The sequence below is a fragment of the Dermochelys coriacea genome, chromosome 7 (genome assembly GCF_009764565.3).
Source record: "Dermochelys coriacea isolate rDerCor1 chromosome 7, rDerCor1.pri.v4, whole genome shotgun sequence".
In the NCBI taxonomy this organism is placed as follows: Eukaryota; Metazoa; Chordata; order Testudines; family Dermochelyidae; genus Dermochelys; species Dermochelys coriacea.
Window position 1 is genome coordinate 83121926 of NC_050074.1, and position 20129 is coordinate 83142054.

General features: G+C 41.1%; 1 protein-coding gene across 8 annotated transcripts in view; it reads left to right on the forward strand.

The window, feature by feature from the left end:
• Positions 1-323: 323 nt before the first annotated feature.
• Positions 324-20129, forward strand: part of COL13A1 (collagen type XIII alpha 1 chain) — a 171649-nt gene continuing 151843 nt past the window's right edge. For 4 of the 8 annotated variants that reach the window (XM_043518962.1, XM_043518963.1, XM_038410030.2 and 1 more), the window contains exons 1-2: positions 328-1146; positions 13078-13147. In XM_043518962.1, coding sequence (XP_043374897.1) covers positions 844-1146; positions 13078-13147 — 373 coding nt within the window. In that variant the 5' untranslated portion in view covers positions 328-843. Of the gene's footprint in view, positions 1147-13077; positions 13148-20129 lie in introns of all 8 variants that reach the window. The other 4 variants (XM_043518960.1, XM_038410027.2, XM_043518959.1 and 1 more) reach the window with 3 other exon arrangements.

Genomic DNA, 20129 nt, shown 5'->3' on the forward strand with positions numbered 1-20129 from the left:
TGAAAGCAGGGTGAAGTTCTGCTCCCAGTTACTGCTGTCCCAGACAAGTTCAAAACACCAGATCTGTCCAGAAACCAGGACCCATTTGTGGCAGTATCATAAAGTCCCTTCTGAAGGAAGTTAAGAAAACACCATGGTGTGAGACAAGGGAAGAAGTGTGAGTCCTGCCTCTGCTTTACAATCTCTTTCCTGATACTATAAATAACTGCAGTGAGTGTCACTTCAAAGGGAAGGGGTAGCTGATGAGAGGTGCTTTGGGGACTGATGGGGATGGGGGCGTCGCAAGGTCTGATCCCACCCAGAAACTTTGCATAAATAAATAAATCATTGCACAGAGAAAGAGAGAGAGGGAGAGCAGAGGAGGTTACTTTGGGAAGCAGTACAGCTTGCTCATCCGATCCGTGTAGTTCAGACAGAGTGTGTCATGTTACAGAGAAGCCAGGATCAGCCACAGTGCAACTCCAAAGCAGTTGAGAATTACCTCTCTCTAATGGGGACTTTCATGTGCAATCTCTTAACCACTCTGCTAAGGAACTGAAACTGACAAACCTAGAGGGAGAGGAAAAGAGCAACAAACAAAAAAGACTGAAAGACATAAACTGATCTGATTATTTTCCCCAAAACTTTTCTGGAGTTGGAGCCTTTCTTTTTTTTAAATAACTTTTTCCCCCTTTTTATCCATACAATTTTGTTATTATTGTTGTTATAATTTCTATTATTCAGTGGCATTGGGATTCCCTCGGACGCTGCTCTTCCATGAATTCTGGATTGTTCTTCTTGGAGTGGGATTGAAACTTTATTTATTCTATTTATTTATTTATTGTTTCTCAGGACAGGGAGGGAATGCTGGAGGAGAAGGGCTGGAAAGGTGCTAGCAATGGTGCCTTTGACAGGGGGTGCATTGCTCCCCCCGGGACAGGGGATGGAGAAAGATGCTGCAGGTTTCCTCTACTGCTGGGCTCTGGGCTTCCTGGGGTGACTTTGATTTCTCTGGTGTTGAGCCTCCTGCTATACTTTAGGACATCAGACCTGCAATCCAGGGTTTCACATTTGGAAGCAGACAGATGCATTCAGCTCCCTGCCTGGCTCTCTGCAGACCAAATGGAGACAGCTATTTTGGGAAGAGTTGACCAACTGCTTGATGAGGTCTGTGTGCTTTCATTTTCATATAAATATATATTTTAGCTTTTTCTATTTTGCTTAAAGAATTTTCTAAGCAAATGATACAGCCGAGTGCCTGTTAACTCATTCAGTTGTGAATCCCCTCAGATAGCGCCCCTTTAGCCCTCCTTCTTTATAAGTAGCTCAGATTTTGCTTATGTCTGACAAAGTCTATGATTTGTCTGAGCTTTCACGGTTTTAAAATTAGAGGGTTTTGTTTCTTTTCCCCAAGAAAGGGCCCCTTTATAGCATCAGTTTTTAGCTTCAGTCTGGTAACAAGGGGTTTTGGATTCATATGAGATGACAGAATACCACTGGGGTAGGTACACAAGGTGCAATTCAGAGACCAGATTTAAACATTAACACAGTTTAAAACAAATAGAAAAATGCATCACCAGCTGAACCAAACATACCTGGGAACAACCTAGTAACAGTAGCAAAGGTACCCATATTGTGACAGGTAAACTGGGAAAAGCAGCAGGCAGAGACAGGTAATTAATATGATGAGCTGATTCCTAGATGCTTGTTTCAATGCAGTTTGGAAGAAATTCCCCTTTATTTCAATCCAAACTATTTTTACAGTAGTTTAGAAAATAGAAAGACAAATATTACTCGAGTCCTTCTATTAACAGAAGTTCATACTCCCGAATTCTTCACTGGCTTAAGCACTTAGGGACTGATCCAAACATTACTAAAGTCAATCAGAGTCTGTCTGTGGAGTCCATGGGGCTGTGGATCAGATTCTTAGATACTACAGTGATAGCTACTGTCAAAAAATCTTAGATAGATAGACAGACCAATAGATAGATGAGTCATATTGTGCATCTTAAAGCTCAGAGATAAACCCCTCCAACCCTGAAAGATCTCCCATTTCATCATTGTAATGTAGTCACTTCATGTTTCTAATCATACAATCATAGAAATGTAGGGCTGGAAGGGACCTTTGAGAGTCATCTAATCCAGTCCCCTGCACCACCAAGTCTACCTAAACCACCCCGACAGGTGTTTGTCCAACTGGTTCTTAAAAACTTCCAGTGATGGAGATTCCACAACCTCCCTTGGAAGCCAATTCCAGAGTTTAACAATCCTTATAGTTAGAACATTTTTCCTAATATCTATCTTCAATCTCCTTTGTTGCAGATTAAGCCCATTATTTCTTGTCCTACTTTTAGTGAACATGCAGAATAATATATCACTGTCCTCTTTAAAGCAGCCCTTAACATATATGACTGTTATCAGGTCCTCCTTCAGTCTTCTTTTCTCATGACTAAACATGCCAAGTTTTTTTAACCTTCTTCATAGCTCATGTTTTCTAAGCCTTTTATCATTTTGTAGCTCTTCTATGGACTCTTTCTAATATGTCCACATCTTTCCTAAAGTGTGGTGCCAAGAATTTAACACAGTACTCCAGCTGAGGCCGCACCAGTGCCCAGTAGAGTGTGACAGTTAGTCTTACATAGAACACTCCTGTTAATACAATGCATTTGTTCATCTCAGTTGTTGATGATGGCCAACTTTTACAACCCTGTACAGCTTGTGGGTTTTGCTGTGGTTCTGACAAGTGCTAGAAGTTTGATTGGTGCTCACTTGTCCAAACTGGTCAAAGATGCCGAACTTTGGTGTGCACTGATTCAAATGATCAGGGAGAATGTTCTGTGATACCCAGAGAGATCGGGGGAAGGGGGGGCATGCTAGGTCTTTTTTTTCTCTTTCACCGTGCAAACCACTCCAGTTTTTGCTCAAGTAATAAGTATCACAGATTCTATAAATGTGGGGTATGGAAAAGACAGCTTATAAAAAGTGGAGCTAGTTTCTGCAGCCCATTGTGTTTCATTATTTCATTCACATATTGCAATATTAGGAAATTAGTCAAGGAACAAAGTAATAAAACTACTCTGTTTTAATGGCCATTGAGAGCTGCATTACCCTACAACATCAGCAAACAATGAATAAGAGCAGCACTGTGACTCTACCATGATCTTATCATACTCTGAGATAGGACTTTTGGCTCAGGTTAAAATAATGGGGGGTTCTGCATAAAATATCGCTGTACTACATGTAATGACTCTGCATGCTTGATATCTGTGGATGGTTCTTTGACAGCCGAATTAGCTTGCAGATGAGCTCTTTAATAGCTAACATTGGTATGGCACTGCAGTGGGGAAGCTCACACAGCTGAACTCCTAGCTGGGATTGACAGGACACTACCCTACAAGCCCACACTGCTAGTAATGCACTTTTGTGAAGTAGATCACATTGCTAAAGTCCTACTGACCTATGTGGGGCACTGCCACAAAGAGGCTCACATACTGTTCAATTCCCAGCTGACCCTGGGAGAATGGGAATATGAAGGAAGTCCCTATCGCTGGAGTCCCTTCTGGTATTGACAGGACACTGGTGTAAGGAAGCTGACATATGAGACAGCACTGCTAGGACATTGCCCTGCGAAAGCTTCAAAATTATAACAGAACTCAATGAAAGAAGTTAGGTTCTCTAAGAGAAAATGAGTCTGATTCTCCTGTCACACCAGATTTACACTGTTGTAACTGCATCTACTTCAATGGAGTTACTCCTGATTGACACCCGTGTCCATGAGAAGAGAATCAAACCCAGTAAACTATATGTTTTCTCTTCTAATAGCTAGTTCAACACTCTAGTGACACAAGTCCCCAGGAAGAATGTCAAGAGATAAGAAGGAAAGAGACAGAGCAAAAGCATAGAGGAGAAAGGGAGACTGAGAAAGGAGATTAAAGGGAGGGAGAACAAGAATGGGAAAAGCAAGAGAGGGAGACAGAAACTGGTGGAATATGAGAAAAAGGGGCTGGGAGATCGCTTTAGTGGAAGGGTGAGCAAGGAAGCATATTCATCCCCTTCTCTTTCAGAGTGTCAGGCCTCTTATGGCCACATCCTCCTGGATGAACTACATTCTCCCTCAATGTTTTGACCTTAATGAGTTTTACAGCTGCCAGTTTCATAGAATTCAGTACGAAATAATGTTTTTTAAAAAATCCCCAGACTTCCAAGGCTGTGGAATCCATCCTAATTGAGGGAGGGGGGAGCTGCTGGGGTAAGGAGAAGGACATGGCGTGCAGCAGCCCGGCATCCTCCTTTCAATTGTGTCAGGGGGTGAGGGTTAGGGGACACCTGTATTTGTGGACTGGGGATTTTGTGAGTGTGTATGTACATATATTGGGCTTCGATTCACATGCATGTGACTGTGTGTTCTCTGTGTGTGGATGTAAAGTCAATGTATGTACGAGAACTGTTACTGCATGTGTTTGTGTGTTTATTGTTAATGTGCAGTTTTGTGTGGTGCGTGTATGCAAGTGTGTTGCAAATGGGCATGTTGTGAGGTGTTTATATGGGTGAGCGTATACTTGAGAGTGGATCATGATTGTGTGTCGTTTTCTGTTTGCCTCTGCATGTTCAGGCTGAGTTACCACCACATACCTTTATGGGGGCACCATGTTGGGAAGACTAAGGGTCCAATTCTCATCTGTGCTCTGGGGGCATAAAGGGGATACCGATGGCACCCTGGGACTAGTCCTTTGTTAGGGGGTTTCTCAGCTAGCTTATATCTGCCAGAATAGCTCTACACTGCCGTCCCCACGAGGAGTAAGAGGTGTGCCAGGGCAGGCAGGGGAAAAGGGAAGGAGCGGGAGTGGTTGGACCATTCTGGACTCTGGCTGTTCTTGCCTGGGGTTGGTCCAGGTGTTCTTGCGTGGGGGCTCCTGTGCAGTCATAGTGTAAGTTCTAGCTTGCACCAGGGGCTTGAAAGAGTCCAGCTTCCCTGAAAACATGGTGATGGGAAGGAGGTTGGCAGCCACATGCCCCCCTCCCACAACCACACGCCATTCCTCTGTGAAGTGCAGGAATGGACCAACAGAGAATTAGTGCCTAAATACATAAGTGATCTAGCAAGACTCTCACTCACACAGACAACATTTGTGCTGCTTACACCCAGGTGAAGGGCCCATTCCTGCTTCCCATGGAGAGTGAGGAATCAACTGGAGAAACACATCCAGCACAACAGAAAGCCACTCTCATCTATTTCAATTTCCTCTTCTTCCCAGCTACTGCATCCACAAGCTATTCCATGTGGAGCATCTACCTCCAGTTCAGGTTGTTCCAGTGCTGCCCACTCTCACATTTCTATCCTAAATCTTGTGAAATTTGTCGTCTTTGTAAAGCCACAGCTCCTGGAGTCAGGGCATTACATGAGAATCTCAGTTTTCATTTTTTTAAATGTAAGTTTCTAGCTGTCATAGTTGCAGAGAAAAGCTCAAGAGACTCCGGAACCAGAAGGCAAATAAAAAGAACCCAAAACTTATCATTTTTTAAAATCTCATGTTTTTTAATCAAATCTCATGATTTTTTTTTTACCTAACTCTCATACTTAGTGTTGTTCCTCCCTTCAGTCCAATAGAATTGACAGACTGGTGGGCAGTCCTGTACAGAGCCAGGCTGACTAGTGCAGACTTTATTAGCTACTGTCAAAACTTCTCACTATGGTCACATGTAGTAAATACTGGGCTGGAGTTTTCTGCCAGCCAGGAACGGATTCTATGTCTTCTCCTGAAAAACTCTGCACTGACTAGGACTGATATGGATGTTTCTGAGAAAACTTTGGCTGCAGGCTAGAATTCCTCTGTATTTATGGGGCATGAGAAAAATCAAATAACAAGTGCAAATAAACCGTACAGTTGGCATTGAAAGCGAGGCAGTGATTTGAAAAGAGGCAAACGTAGCATTTCCCCATGCTGGTGAACATGTGGCCTTGTCTCTTCTTGCCAAAAGCTCAGTGGCATGGAGCATGGGGTGCTCTCGGGGCTGCCTGCTCACAATACATGAAGAAGTGGTGAACTTCCAGAGTTGGGAATTCGTCTTTTTTACATAATTTAAAAACAATCATCGTCCGAAAACCCCCAGGAAACAGAGAGTTGACTTTACTGCCACTCTGCACCTGTACAAAATACCACTCAGCTGTGTATCCAATGTCAAGGAGTCCATTTGTCACCTCTTTAAAGAGATTTGGGGGCTGTGTTGGAGGAGGGGAGAATGGATCAATGTTCTTTTCTATGTGTCGGTATAGATTTCTAATTTTCTCAGCCTTGGGGAAGGTGCTCAGCAGGGGAACTCCTGGTATATTTTCCTTCTCTGTTCCCATCTGAAGATTTTTCTCTCACTTCATTTAAGTGGATCAGGGAACTAAACTTCATGATTCTTGCTATCTAACGGTCAGCTAGTGCCAAGCTGTGATGCCTTTAGTACTATGTGCTACCTTCCACTGGCTCTCCATCTCAGCATTGCCAATCCCCTACATTCAAAAATCATGAGAAAGGTCCCAAAATCATGAGATTGGCTTAAAATCATGAAATTTTACAAAATAAGTTTTGGTTTCTACTTATTTGCCTTTTGGTTTTTGAGTTTGTAGAACTCACTATTGAAGGCTTTTCTTTGCAACCAAGGGGGCTAGAAACCTTTTTAAAAAATGAATGCGAGAGTCTCACATGCTCAGGTAACATGCTCCAGGAGATGGGGCTATAAGAACACCAAATACCATGAGACTTGAGATAAAATCACAAGAACTATTAGCGACGCTACTAGTCTTTGAACTCTTCTGATTGGCTATAATGGATTCTCTAGAATCTGTTTCCTTTAGCAGTTGGGGGTAGAACAGGAAATGATTTTACCCCCCTCATGAACCAAAACAACTGCAGCTGCCCAAGAGCTCTAATCGAGTGATTCCCAAATGTTTGACTAAGGTGACCGATCAGCTGCATTTGGCTTTTTTTTTTTATGACCCAACATTACATATATGCACCTTCCCCCTGGCACCACAGCCCTAATCCCGGCCCAGTGTGGAGAGGATGCCCAGGGGCGTAGTGTGGGGTTAGAGAGTGAGTCTGCCCTGCACTTACATGTACTTACTCACTCACTCATGACAGAGGAGAGGTGAGGCCAAATTTGAGTGTGTGACATTGTGACCTGGCTCATGAGGGTGCAAAAGCTCTAATGTATGGTCCGGCCACCCCACCCGGAGTGACAGCTGGGCCAACCCTGAGTGGTGGTGCAGCCCTATGTGCCAGGTCCCAATGCCCAGAACAGGGAGCTAGGCCCAGCCCCATGGGGCAGGAGTCACTGCTGTGTAGTGGGCTCACTCTCTAACCCTCCATACCCTCTCCGGAGCCTCCTCTCAGCACTGGGGCAGGAGAAGTGTATGTTTGCCTAGCCCAAAGGCCAGTGATGGGTTAATCACTGTACATGACGACCCAGCTAGACCCTTTCCGCAACCCTCTTGTAGGTCGGGACCCATGGTTTGGGAAACACTGCTTTAGTTTACCCCATCCCAAGTACCACTCCCTGTTTCCCACAAGCTAGGACACATCCCAATCAGGCACTCACTTGGAATGGTTTCAGAGTAGCAACCGTGTTAATCTGTATTCTCAAAAAGAAAAGGAGTACTTGTGGCACCTTAGAGACTAACAAATTTATTTGAGCATAAGCTTTCATGAGCTACAGCTCACTTCATCGGATGCATTCAGTGGAAAATACAGTGAGGAGATTTATATACACACAGAAAGAACATGAAACAATGGGTTTTATCATACACATTGTAAGGAGAGTGATCACTTAAGATGAGCTATTACCAGCAGGAAGGGGGGGAGGAGGAAAACCTTTTGTGGTGGTAATCAAGGTGGGCCATTTCCAGCAGTTAACAAGAACGTCTGAGGAACAGTGGGGGGTGGGGAGGGGGGGAGAAATAACATGGGGAAATAGTTTTACTTTGTATAATGACCCATCCACTCCCAGTCTCTATTCAAGCCTAAGTTAATTGTATCCAGTTTGCAAATTAATTCCAATTCAGCAGTCTCTCGTTGGAGTCTGATTTTGAAGTTTTTTTTGTTGAAGGATAGCCACTTTTAGGTCTGTAATTGAGTGACCAAAGAGATTGAAGTGTTCTCCGACTGGTTTTTGAATGTTATAATTCTTGATGTCTGATTTGTGTCCATTTATTCTTTTACGTAGAGACTGTCGGGTTTGACCAATGTACATGGCAGAGGGGCATTGCTGGCACATGATGGCATATATCACATTGGTAGATGCACAGGTGAACGAGCCTCTGATAGTGTGGCTGATGTGATTAGGCCTTATGATGGTGTCCCCTGAATAGATATGTGGACAGAGTTGGCAATGGGCTTTGTCGCGAGGATAAGTTCCTGGGTTAGTGGTTCTGTTGTGTGGTGTGTGGTTGCTGGTGAGTATTTGCTTTAGGTTGGGGGGCTGTCTGTAAGCAAGGACTGGCCTGTCTCCCATGACTGTGAGACTGATGGGTCGTCCTTCAGGATAGGTTGTAGATCCTTGATGGCCCACCTTGATTATGACCACAAAAGGCTTTCTTCCTTCCCCCCGCCCCCTTCCTGCTGGTAATAACTCATCTTAAGTGATCACTCTCCTTACAGTGTGTATGATAAAACCCATTGTTTCATGTTATCTGTGAGTGTATATAAATCTCCTCACTGTATTTGAATGCATCCGATGAAGTGAGCTGTAGCTCACGAAAGCTTATGCTCAAATAAATTTGTTAGTCTCTAAGGTGCCACAAGTACTACTTTTCTTTTCACTTGGAATGGAAGAAGGGTTTTAAAGACTCCTATTAACTTCAACTGGATTTGGATAAGGCCCTATAAGAACGGAAGTTAGCAGTACCCTGCCATCTATATCACCTTCAAGGAAACTCACTGCTAGCTTCATTTGCTATTTCCAACATATATTTCAGATAGACTTTTTGTTCTATTTGCCCACTCCCAGATACAACATCTTCCCTTCTGCTCACAGCTACCACGGCACATAGTGATGAATGGTCCCATAAATATAAGCACAGTAGTTGCCAGATAACCACAGACAAACAGGACCATGAGTAGAACTTACAGCCTGTAGCTGCAAACAGATAGGGCACTAACTGGAACATGAGAATTGCAATTCCAAAAACTCAGGACAAGTTTGTAACCAATTAGTTGTATAAACAGAAAAAGTGCAGCCAGGAATGTGGATTTTTAAGTTACTTTAAAGAAGTAACTTGGACAAATGGTATCATGATCCTAATATCAAACCTAACCTTGGAAAAAACAGACAGGGTGACATAGTGGTAAAAAGACCTGAGCCCTACCTACCTCTAGCACTTCCACCTTTTTTACCATGGGTGCAGCTGCACAGGGGTCTGATTTTGGCCAGTGTGGATGCACCTCTCAGGTGTGTAATAACAGACTCCAGTCCCACTTAACAATTTGGTGTCAACAGATTTACAGACATCTCAGACTGGATCCTAGAGCTAGTGGAAAAATAGATCTTATTTTTGGGAAAAAATTTCAAATAAAATGAAAATGTATAATTTCCACTTGCATTTTTTCACTGATTAGTTTCGAATTGATGAAAATCAACAGCCCTCTCCCCAAAAAATCAGTTTTCTATTTTCACATCCCTACAAAAAAATTAAGCAAAATTGGAAATTTTCTCATAGAAATTTCTGTTTAATGAAGCCATGTTTCGTAAATAAACAAACAAACACATAAATGGTTTTGACCCACTGTACTGTCTGTTTCTTTACCAGCTGAAGAATTACTAAAAGCATATCCAGGGTTGTCAAATAGTTACCTAGGACTTTTCCAGTAGTGACATTTTATATAGATTCAAACATTTTACTGGGTTTAAAATATCAAATGGGTTACACCAATATTCATTGTTTAATTCTTTGGATATAAATTTAAAAGCAGCCAAGTTATTTCTCTTATAAAAAAACTGGTAACTTTGCTGCTCATGATGCAGGACAGGGAACATCAGTTGTAGCATGGGAAAATCATTTATAGATCGCTAATACATCTTAGTCTAATCTGCCACACTCCCTCATGTTCTGGGTCTTGACCTTTTTGGAGCAGAAATTACTTCTTGTATTTAACTGAATAGTGGTTTTGTGATATGGAGAAATGAAAGTGAAGATGAAAGCAGTAAAATTACTTTCATTAGTGACCTAAACTAGGAATTGAACTTAGGTCTCCTGAAGTCATGTGTTTTTCTGTTAGTAGTCAATATTGGTCTAGTATATTATGCATGGAATTGAAATCCAGCAACTCCTAAATTCTAATTCCACAGCACAGAAACACAATGCTCCTGTTGACCTATCCCTGAAGTTTCAGTGGATTTCAGAGGATCCGTGCAGTCTAGGGGCCTGTCTGGCTACTTCTTCCATGGGTTCAAACCACAGTGGAAGAATTTGGAGGAAACTCCACAATGGGAACTTTGCAGAGCTTTCCTCTGGGAGAAGAGGGGCAAGCCCTCTATCAGCACCCTTTATAAATTCTTAGAGTCCAAGCTCTCCCATCCATTTCTAACTATCTGTTCATAATTTTGTTTTTAAACTCCAGGGGAACATATGATGCTATCACAGTGATCTTATAGGTGATTTCAACAGTACTGTACATTAGGTACTTTCCACTCTTTACACTCAGTGAATAAGGCTCTGGTGAGTTCTGTATTTCTGTTTCCAGAATCTGGTGGGTCATCACTTCTTCTGCACAAAGTTCTACAGTAGCAAAATAAATTGCTGATTAATTAAATGTTTATTTCCACTAGTTGTGTGTCACTGTCAATTTCTTTTGACAGCCTGGATGTCCTCTGCAATTTTGCTTGACAGATCCTTTTTACATTTTTAATATTTCTGTTCTATAAATAGTACATCAAAGAGCTGAGTTCCAGGCAGAGCATTAATCTTCACTAGTTAGAGAATGACTTGTCACAAAACACCCCTGTCCATGCAAATCATGCACTGTGATATCATCCCTTAACTCACAAAGATAAATGACATGCAGGGCCCAATTTCCAAATGTGGGAACCTTACTGAAATGTTGAAATCTTGTGTATATTTAAATTGGCACTTGGATGAAAAGATTTTGTTCCAGATTAAGATTCCATATAAAGCATATGAATCTCCTATTTGTGCCCATGTTTGGAATTAGCTTAGAGTATTAAAAACCAAGCTATAGCTGTGAACTTTAATTGCAGATGGGTCTGAGCTACAACATTTAGATTAGGATTCAGATCTCAACATTCCCAAAGTACAGAGGCATTCAGAGCTAGGTTTTTAGTTCAAGAGGGTGTACATATTATATAGCTGTGAGGGAACTGGAATTTCCATTTTGCGGGAAATTCCATGATTTTGACATTTGTTTTCATTCTGAATCAGAATGAAAACAAAAAAATCTAGGAATTTCCCATTAAATGAAATTTTAGGAAAAAATTCATTTTGGGTCAAATGAAATGTTTCCTTCTGATTTTGACTTTTAATTAATTATATCACATTACCTTATATGATAAATTTTGAAATGAAAAGTAGTTCCATTTTGATTTTATTTAAACACTTTGTTTCAGTTTTCTTTTTTTAAATTAAATTATGTCCAGATCAACATATTCTCATGGAAAATCTGTATTTCAATTAATAACATTTTGATGAAATGTTCCATCAGAATGTTTTTGACCAGCACTACATAGTAATAGGACATATACGGTACCTATTTTTGGACAGTTATCAATGTTGAGAGGAAAAGGCTCAGATGATATATTCTAGTATCCCAGACCATATTTAGGGTCCTAAATAAGTGACATGGTTTTCAAAAGTACTGAGCACCCATTAATTCCTGTTGACTTCTCAGTAAGGTCAATAAGAATTGCTAGGTGCTCAGCACTTTTGAAAATCATGTCACCTATTTAGGAGCCTAAATATGGATATAACAGCCTAAAGTCAGACACTTATCTTTGAAAACATTGGCTCCAGTTCTCAGAGATGTGGAGAACAAGAGCAGGGGAATATGATACACAATGGTTCTTAAAAGTTAGCTGTGATTCATTAGTGGGGAGTGTTGCCCTAAAACTTGTACAGATAGTTCTCTATTTAATGGATAGTCTTCTCAAATTATCACACACCCACAGCTCCAGTCATGAACAAGATGCAGACAGCAAAGGGATAAGTCATAAACTGCTTCTGAACAGAGACCCTATGTGGCTCACCCAGCATCCCAGTAATGTATAACCAACCTAGATGGATTAATGTTTTCTCTTCTCAATCATGTTAGGTATATTAATAATACACTCATGCATATACAATTAAAGCTGGTCAGAACATTTTTGACAAAATGAGTTTTCATTTTCAGAAAATGGTGTTTTGTAGAAACTAACATGTCACAGAAATTTATTGATTTTGATAGAAAGGTTTCTGAGATCCAGAGTGGACTGTCTTGTCAATTCCCAGAGAGAGAAAGACTTAAATCAAAAGCCTGACATGTTTGATCCAAAATGGGTGTTTCAACACAGCTCTGTTTCACAGACATTGTCAAATGGTTTTCTTTTTGTTCCAATGGAATAGAAACATATTTCAAAACCTCAGAAGTTTTAATTAAATGGATTTGTCATGACCAAACCAGATCTATATGGAATGTTTCAAAGTTGCTGTCTTCTCTAGGATCACCTCTTTGGACAAAAATTACCAGTAGGCCAAGGAGCTGGTTCTTTGGGAAAGGAGGACCTGTCTCCATTTTTCATCTGCCACTTTGAGTTTTTTGTTGGGTCTGTGAGCATTACAGCCTTCATGTGGGAACACAGTCACCTCTTAATTCATCATTGCGGCTTTTTGCCAAAGGATCACTCTTGAAGGTTATTATGAAGTTTTCTCTGCCTGCTTTCAATCAAGAGACAACTGGTATAAAGTTTAAGGTTGTGGACTAATTACCTGCCTTCAATCCAGCACCAGGCATCTCTTTCTCATTGTACCTCACTGATTAGCTTCCTCCCACCCTACTTTTCGGACATCCTGAGGTTTGGGTTTCATCACTGTTACTGATGCTTTTTCCCCTGTTTACTTCACAGAAATTAAAGATCAACTTGCCGAGAAATCGAGAAGTTCGAGATACCCACCAGAGGTGCAACTGCCCAGCAGGTAGGGATCTCAGAGGCCTTGGTACCTTAGAATGACTAATGAGCTCTTATTTATTCCATCTCACCTTGAAAGCTTTCCTAATGTACTGCAGTATTGGGTTATAATGATACATATAATATAATAAACCTGCATATGGAATGTATAAGTACATACATATAGGTTTGGTTTCTTATTCATTATATAAATAATAAATCTCTATATGACAGAAACTCATGAGAACATTCACCACACCCAATGTAAGCAATAAAATAGACAACCAAGTGTGTTCTTATGTTGTCTGTCTGCATACCTCTGATGCAGTGACCTTTAAGACTCATGGAATTATACAAATAGCTGAGGCATCTTGTAAAATTACATCTCTTGACGTATAGAAATAAATCTATATTTTATGGCATTGTTCAGTCATGCTTGTTTCCAATTCCAAAGGATCGTGGAAACACTTCTTCTAATGTAGTTTTAATACAATAGGTGAAAAAAATTATGGAAAACCCGTTCATGAGCTGCATTTTATTCATCATCATGAGTCATGCAGTCTTCTTTGTCATCTTATAATAAAGTATACTAAGTACAGAGGAAATAGAGAGGTGGGGGTTGTTTTATTTTTAAAGAACAATAGCACTGGTCTGTGATGGGAATGGACCAAAACCCAGGGTCCAAACACTTCTGAACTTTGGAAGATTGTTACAGACAAGGCCCTTTTCCACAATGGTACAACAGGTTCAATTTATGTTTAGTTTAAAAGACTATGCAAATTAAACATAAATTAGATGGACTGGTCATTATCTCTCTTTATCTAAACTGTATAGGAGAGATGGGTGAAGCAGTTCAAATCAAATAAGAATCCCTCAGCCTAAATCTCTTTCCAAAACTCAAATCAAAACTTCGTTGAACCATTGTTGAGTTTCAAAAAGTTCCACTAATTTTTCCTGCCATTAGCCTACAACTTCATGCACTGCTCCATGCCCACGTTATTGCCAGGACTTGACATATAAGAGCTGAAATACCACAAGAAACAATTTTCTTATGATATTTCTGGAGCAGCCAAAAGCAGGGACCTTGGAATTTGAGTACAGGTAGAAAAAAATAGATTAATACATTATTAGGCCAGAAAGGATCATTATGATCAACTGCTCTGACCTCCTGTATAACACATGTCATAGAATGTCACCAAAGAATTCCTACCTCAAGCCCATGAGGTCAGCTGAAGGTAGCTAAGACCCTTGTGAAGTGGTGACAGCAACAATGGCAGACTTGTCATAGGATTTGGGTGGCTACTCATTCCATGCAGTTCTCAGTGTCTTCTGAAAAGATAGCCTTGATTCCAAGGAGAGATGAATATTTCTCTAGACCTTAACTGACAATGGGGATGATGCTTTCTCATTGCGTGTTGCACCGCTCTGTCATAAGTAAATATTCCAAAGGCACAGATGCTCTTTGCAAAATTCCCTTCAGTCAGCCTCCTCATTCAATAGGTGAAATTTAGTCATGTTTCAAAATAGGTGGCATGGCTGGTGGAGCCTTGGTTGACTCCAACCTGTGTATATGTGCTGATTCACTGTGGTCCATAAACCAGGTGGCGACCCTGGAAATCATTTTACCCTTGACATTTTTGCTGATGCCTGAGATGTCTGAGGGCTAGACACAATCTGGAGTCCTAGACAGTGTGACCCTTATGGGGAGTCTGAGGCTATCACAAGCATGGAAGAGAATCAATATATTGCAAGCACTCGGTATAAGCCCCTTCCTCCCTAGCCAGCCCATTTCCAAGGCCTGTAAACAAGCACACATAATCTCCTTTGCTGAAAATAAATGTTTACCAAAAGTGACATTTGAGTATAACCACAATTCCAAGTCCAACTTCTTGCATGGTACAGAAGGGAAAAGGAAATCAAATCCATTTGCTGAACTTCTCAGTACAGGATATAAAGGTCCTGGACAGTCAGAGAAGGGTCACACATACAGTAGGAGGGGTCCACAGCTCTAGGGCACAAGAGGTTTGATGGTGAACTTAAACAATTTGAAGGCAGAGAGTAGGGAAGCAGAGAGGATGTATAAGTGTGTAACTGTGTCTCAATTTTCTGGGTATTCATGATAAGAACAACAAGATTAGCCTGGTCAGGAAAACAACAGGGGTTTTTTTTGTCTTATATATAGAAAACAATAAGGAAATATATGTTTCCTAAAACTGGGAAGTTGATACTTCAAATCATTCATGCTTTGTTAGGGTGTGACCACTTATGAGTTAAGTGTCATTGCTGGGTCACTGTGTTTTTAAAGATTGTAGGCCATAATAGCAAGTCTCTTAGTGCTCAAGGCATGTGCATTCAGGTTAACAGCACCAGCCTTGGTTATTTCGAACTAGATTTGTTGGATAAGATAAATATCCCGTGAACCCTTTCGTGTTCCTGTAATCTGCCAGGCTTCTCTGGTACCAGACTGCCTGAAACAGATTTAATGTATTTCCTAAGATAGACCCAAGTATCCACAAAACATACGGTAGCTGTTGGGCTCTTCCCACTACAAACCTTAATAATTAGGGATGAACAAACCTTGGGAACTATTTCTGGGTTTACAAAACTACCTCAGGTATTTGAATTATTTTTTCCTGTAATTTAAACCAATGATTTTTCAAAGGAGATATGTTTAAAAATGGATGGGCGGTAAACATTGAATGCTCCAGGTGGACTTTGAAGAAAACCCCACATATTACCACAACTGGTGTTTACATGAAAATAGAATGAAAACAATATCTGTGCAAAGTATCAGACTAGTTCAGCTGGCAGCTGAGCAACAGATTGCCTCATGTATAGTCTATGAATTGTGGTAATGATGATGACACAGATTAATTTGAATTATGGTAGAGTTTACAATGTGCCTGACACTTTCTAAGCGTATATTAAGACTAAGTTCCTGCCACAAAGAGCTCAGAGTATAGGCTCTTTAAGGAACCACAACTCAGAACCTAAAGGAAAAATGAAGAATTTACTGACCAGCCCAGAAGAGCAAAGATTGCAATCCTAAACATGGGTGATGTGACACTCAAGAATAGACAAACACTCAACAAACTATCCATGCCCCATCATACTGATACATATCAGGCTGTCAAAATAACAAGGACTATTAAACACTCAAGAGAGCCATACAAGGTCACTTGCCATATCTCTCTCCTTAAGATGCTATAGAGATCTCTTATCCTAACTTCCTTCTGAAAAAGTGAGGAATACCCTCACAATCAGGACTACATCTACCCTAACTCAACCTCAGCTGAGATGAGTTGTTCTCTTCCTGACTATAACATCCCAGAATATTCTCAACAAACTAAAGTCCAAGGATTTGTTTAGTGACTACATCCTACCAGCAGGTGCCCGTGTTCATTTCTGGGGAGTGGAAGTGAAACCATGTCTTGAGAAAGCCCCTGTCAGATTTCTGAGCAGGATTTTGGAACATATAAAGAACAAACCATAGTCAAAGATCCACCCCAGGTTTTGATCTGAGGCCATTGCTTGCTGGGCAAGACTTTGGAGCTTCATTAGGACTGTGCACATGCAGAGCAGAGATGTTAAATAAAGTTAATGTTATTAGAAGAGAGCCACAACCAGAACCTCAAATCCAAACTCATTTGAATTTGGATTGCCCATGGATTTGATCCCTAAGTATGAACCTGACTACAGTGTGGTCAGATACAAAACTGGCGGGAGTTTATTTTCCAGCAGTGATTTGGATGTGCCTGAAATCTCTTGCGGACTGCTTGAAATGACAGAAATCTCTCAAGGACAGCTGATTTCCTCAGATTCCTGCCATTTGGTTCCACACTGTCAAAAGAACTGCTTGTTAGATTGCAGTATCACTGAATGCAAATATAAACCCTCCTAATCTAATCTCAGCATGATCCAGATTTGAAACTTGTCTTCTTAGACCATCTCTTATAGCTATCTACTGTACCTCAATCCTGAATCTCAATGCTTGGATTCAAGGAGCTTTTAGTGACAAAAACACAGCCAAGAACACCCCCCAAAAGCAGGTTGGCACAAGTGGTTGTCCTGTATATCTCACATATGTCATTTATTTTTATCATTTTTATTATAATTTTTTAATCTTCCTCTCTTTGCTCCTATTTTCACTATTCCTTTGTATTTGTTTTATGCTCTGCTGGCTCTCTGCTTCAGTTTTCAACATAATTTTTATTGGATATTTTCTTTGCTCATTTTCTTACAAGATTTGTCTTCAAGAAGAATCCCAGTTCAAAATATTTTAGTTTATCAAACTTTTGAGAACATGAATCGATTCAAAATAAGGCAAGTTGAGTTTTCCTTCATTCTAAGTACCAGGTTATTATTATCTGTATTGCTCTAAATCGGAATAAGGATCTTATTGTGCTAGGCACTGTACATGCATATACTGAAAAGCTGGTCCCTGCCTATCAGTCTATCAGTAGCTAAAAGACCAGGCTGCCTCATGGATGTAATATGTAAAGTCAGGTGTATAAAAAAGCTGAAAAAGTCAGAAAATGTAAAAATTTGATGGTAACAGACCATGAATCCCAGTGATTACTGGACCTGGTAATATTCTGAACAAAAAGAGCTCTCATCCATGCTTGTAGCTGTTTCCATTGCTCCACACTGACTCAACAGACATCCTAGGTTTCAGTGTGATGTTTGGGGTTATTGTGTGTGCTGGTTGTGCTGTTGTGTGGGTGGTTTTGAAGAACTGCAGTTGGGACAAGTAATCACGATCTGTGCAGTCTCCCTCATGCAATCAATGAAATGTTTGCATGTAAATTAGCTGGAGAGTAAGGGTGATGATTAGTTGAGTTACCTCTGATATCAAAGGACTCTTGGCATGACATAGATACATGCCTTCCTTTGGCACAGGTGCAATGTGTAAAGTCAAAATGGCTGAGAAGTTAAAAATTGGGCAATAAGAAACCACAAAACCTAGTGATGATTCAGTCTGGTGATAGTCTGAACAAAAAGAGCTTTGAACCATACTAGTAGCTGCTTCCATTGCTTCACACTGACTCTTCAGACACTTTAGCTTCAGAATGACATTCCTGGAATCTTGTTATATAGCTGACAGGAGACAACAGGTGGCTACAAGACAGAGATAGTGAGGAAGGGAACACAAGGTAAGAGTGAGACAATTGTTATAAGCAGCAATCACAACTAATGAGGAGGTAGGGTTGGTTTTGTTTGTTTGTGGGGATATTGAATTTGAAAGCTGATGGACCAGTTAGTAATGGTGGAAAGCTTAGGACTGTGACCTGACTTTAGGAAGAACTCTATAGTAATAGAGAGTACTCACACTTCTGATTCCAGAGGAGGGTTGCATAATCTGTGTCCGACTGCAGCAACCTGACACCACCCTGCTGTAAGTTACATGAGCCAGGCTTTGGCACAGCCTGATAAAATGATTTCACCATCTGTCAAATGAAAGAGCTACTGTGAGAAATGTCTTCTGGACCCTTTGAGTCCTGGAAATTCTCTAATGTAATTTCTTCCTCAGTTCTCATGAAAGTCCTTGCACAGCCATAGCCCCTCAGGAAGACTACAAGAAAGAAAGAAAATGTGCCTCCTTCTTTTAGATTTCATACTTACTGACAGGGGCCACCAGAGCTCTGAATTGCTGTTAATATTTGTCTTCTTGTGTTGTAGTCAGTGATGGCAAAAATAGACGGGGTTCTGCCTCTATCCAAACTCACAGCACACTGAGCCAGTGGGGACAATAGGATTTAGTCCAGAGGCTCCACTTTCCAGGAAGGAATCAGGATGAGACCCCTGTAATGCCTTCAGGAAAGTGGTATGGCAGGTGACATACTGGGCCTTTCTTCACTTTCCTTCCCCTACTATAGCGACTTCTTTCCTGTAGGCCCATATCTCTTGGCATGGCTGCAGCTAGGATCGTCTTAACTTAAGGATGATAGAAAGGAATCTCACTGGACTTATCCAGGCCACAGGCTGCAGTCCAGACTATGTCACCCAGCACTGGTACAAGCCAACTGGCAGAAAGCAACAGGATTTCCCATTTCCTGCCATCTCCCCACCCCTGCTCTTTTTCCTTGCCTGACAGTTAGCAGGAAAGAGGAGGGAATATCAGGTTTTTCTAAGTACAGAACTTTGCATTTCTCCATACTGCATGACTATGCAGGGGAGCAAGAGGGAGGAAAACCACTCCCTGCTTAGTCACATTAGCTGTCCCCTCATCATGGCTCCAGGCACAAAGGGGAGGAGAGCAGAGGCTGAAGACCTCGTACTACCCTTCCCCAAGCAGAAGGACCAGTTGATGATTGATCTTTGGCTCTACCCCCATAACATGGTGGCCAGCAGTGCTGAGCCATCATGAAGGGGAAAGGAAAGCTGCACTCTGTAATGGGTTGCGGTATATACTTCCCCCAGGAACTCTTCACTAAAGGGAAGCTGTAGCAATATGCGGAATTTGTCTTTGAACAGCTTGTGAATTCTATTTGTTACTGGGGACTTTTTATGTGTTTCAATGTTAGACTGCAAACTGCATTTTGAACGTGGGGCTCACTTGCCTTCTCTGATGTGTTTTGCCTCCATATTGAGCTAAAACCCACAAGAGAAATTCTTTCACCTGGTACAGGGCTAACATTGGAAGGTCATTAAATATTGATGATCATCCATTCAAATGGAGCAAGCCTTGGACAAAGAGATGGCTACTGTCCGAGGCAAATCAATTTTTCAAGTCCGAATTCCTGTAGGGTGGGGGGAAGAGATAACTAAACAACAGATTACCTAGTGGGAGATTTTGATCTAATAATGCTGATCAGGGGTCACCTGACAAAGGGGACTGGAGATTATAAAAGAGAGGGTGTCTCATTGCCACTTTAGAGACAGTGAGAGAAAGGAGAAAAAGCAAAAAGCTGTCTGAAGGAGTGAGAGGACATTGAATGTTCTGGAAAAGAGTCCATCTGTGGGAGGGAAAGGGAGAGAAGAAGGAACCTGGATTCCCTGAAGAATGTTCA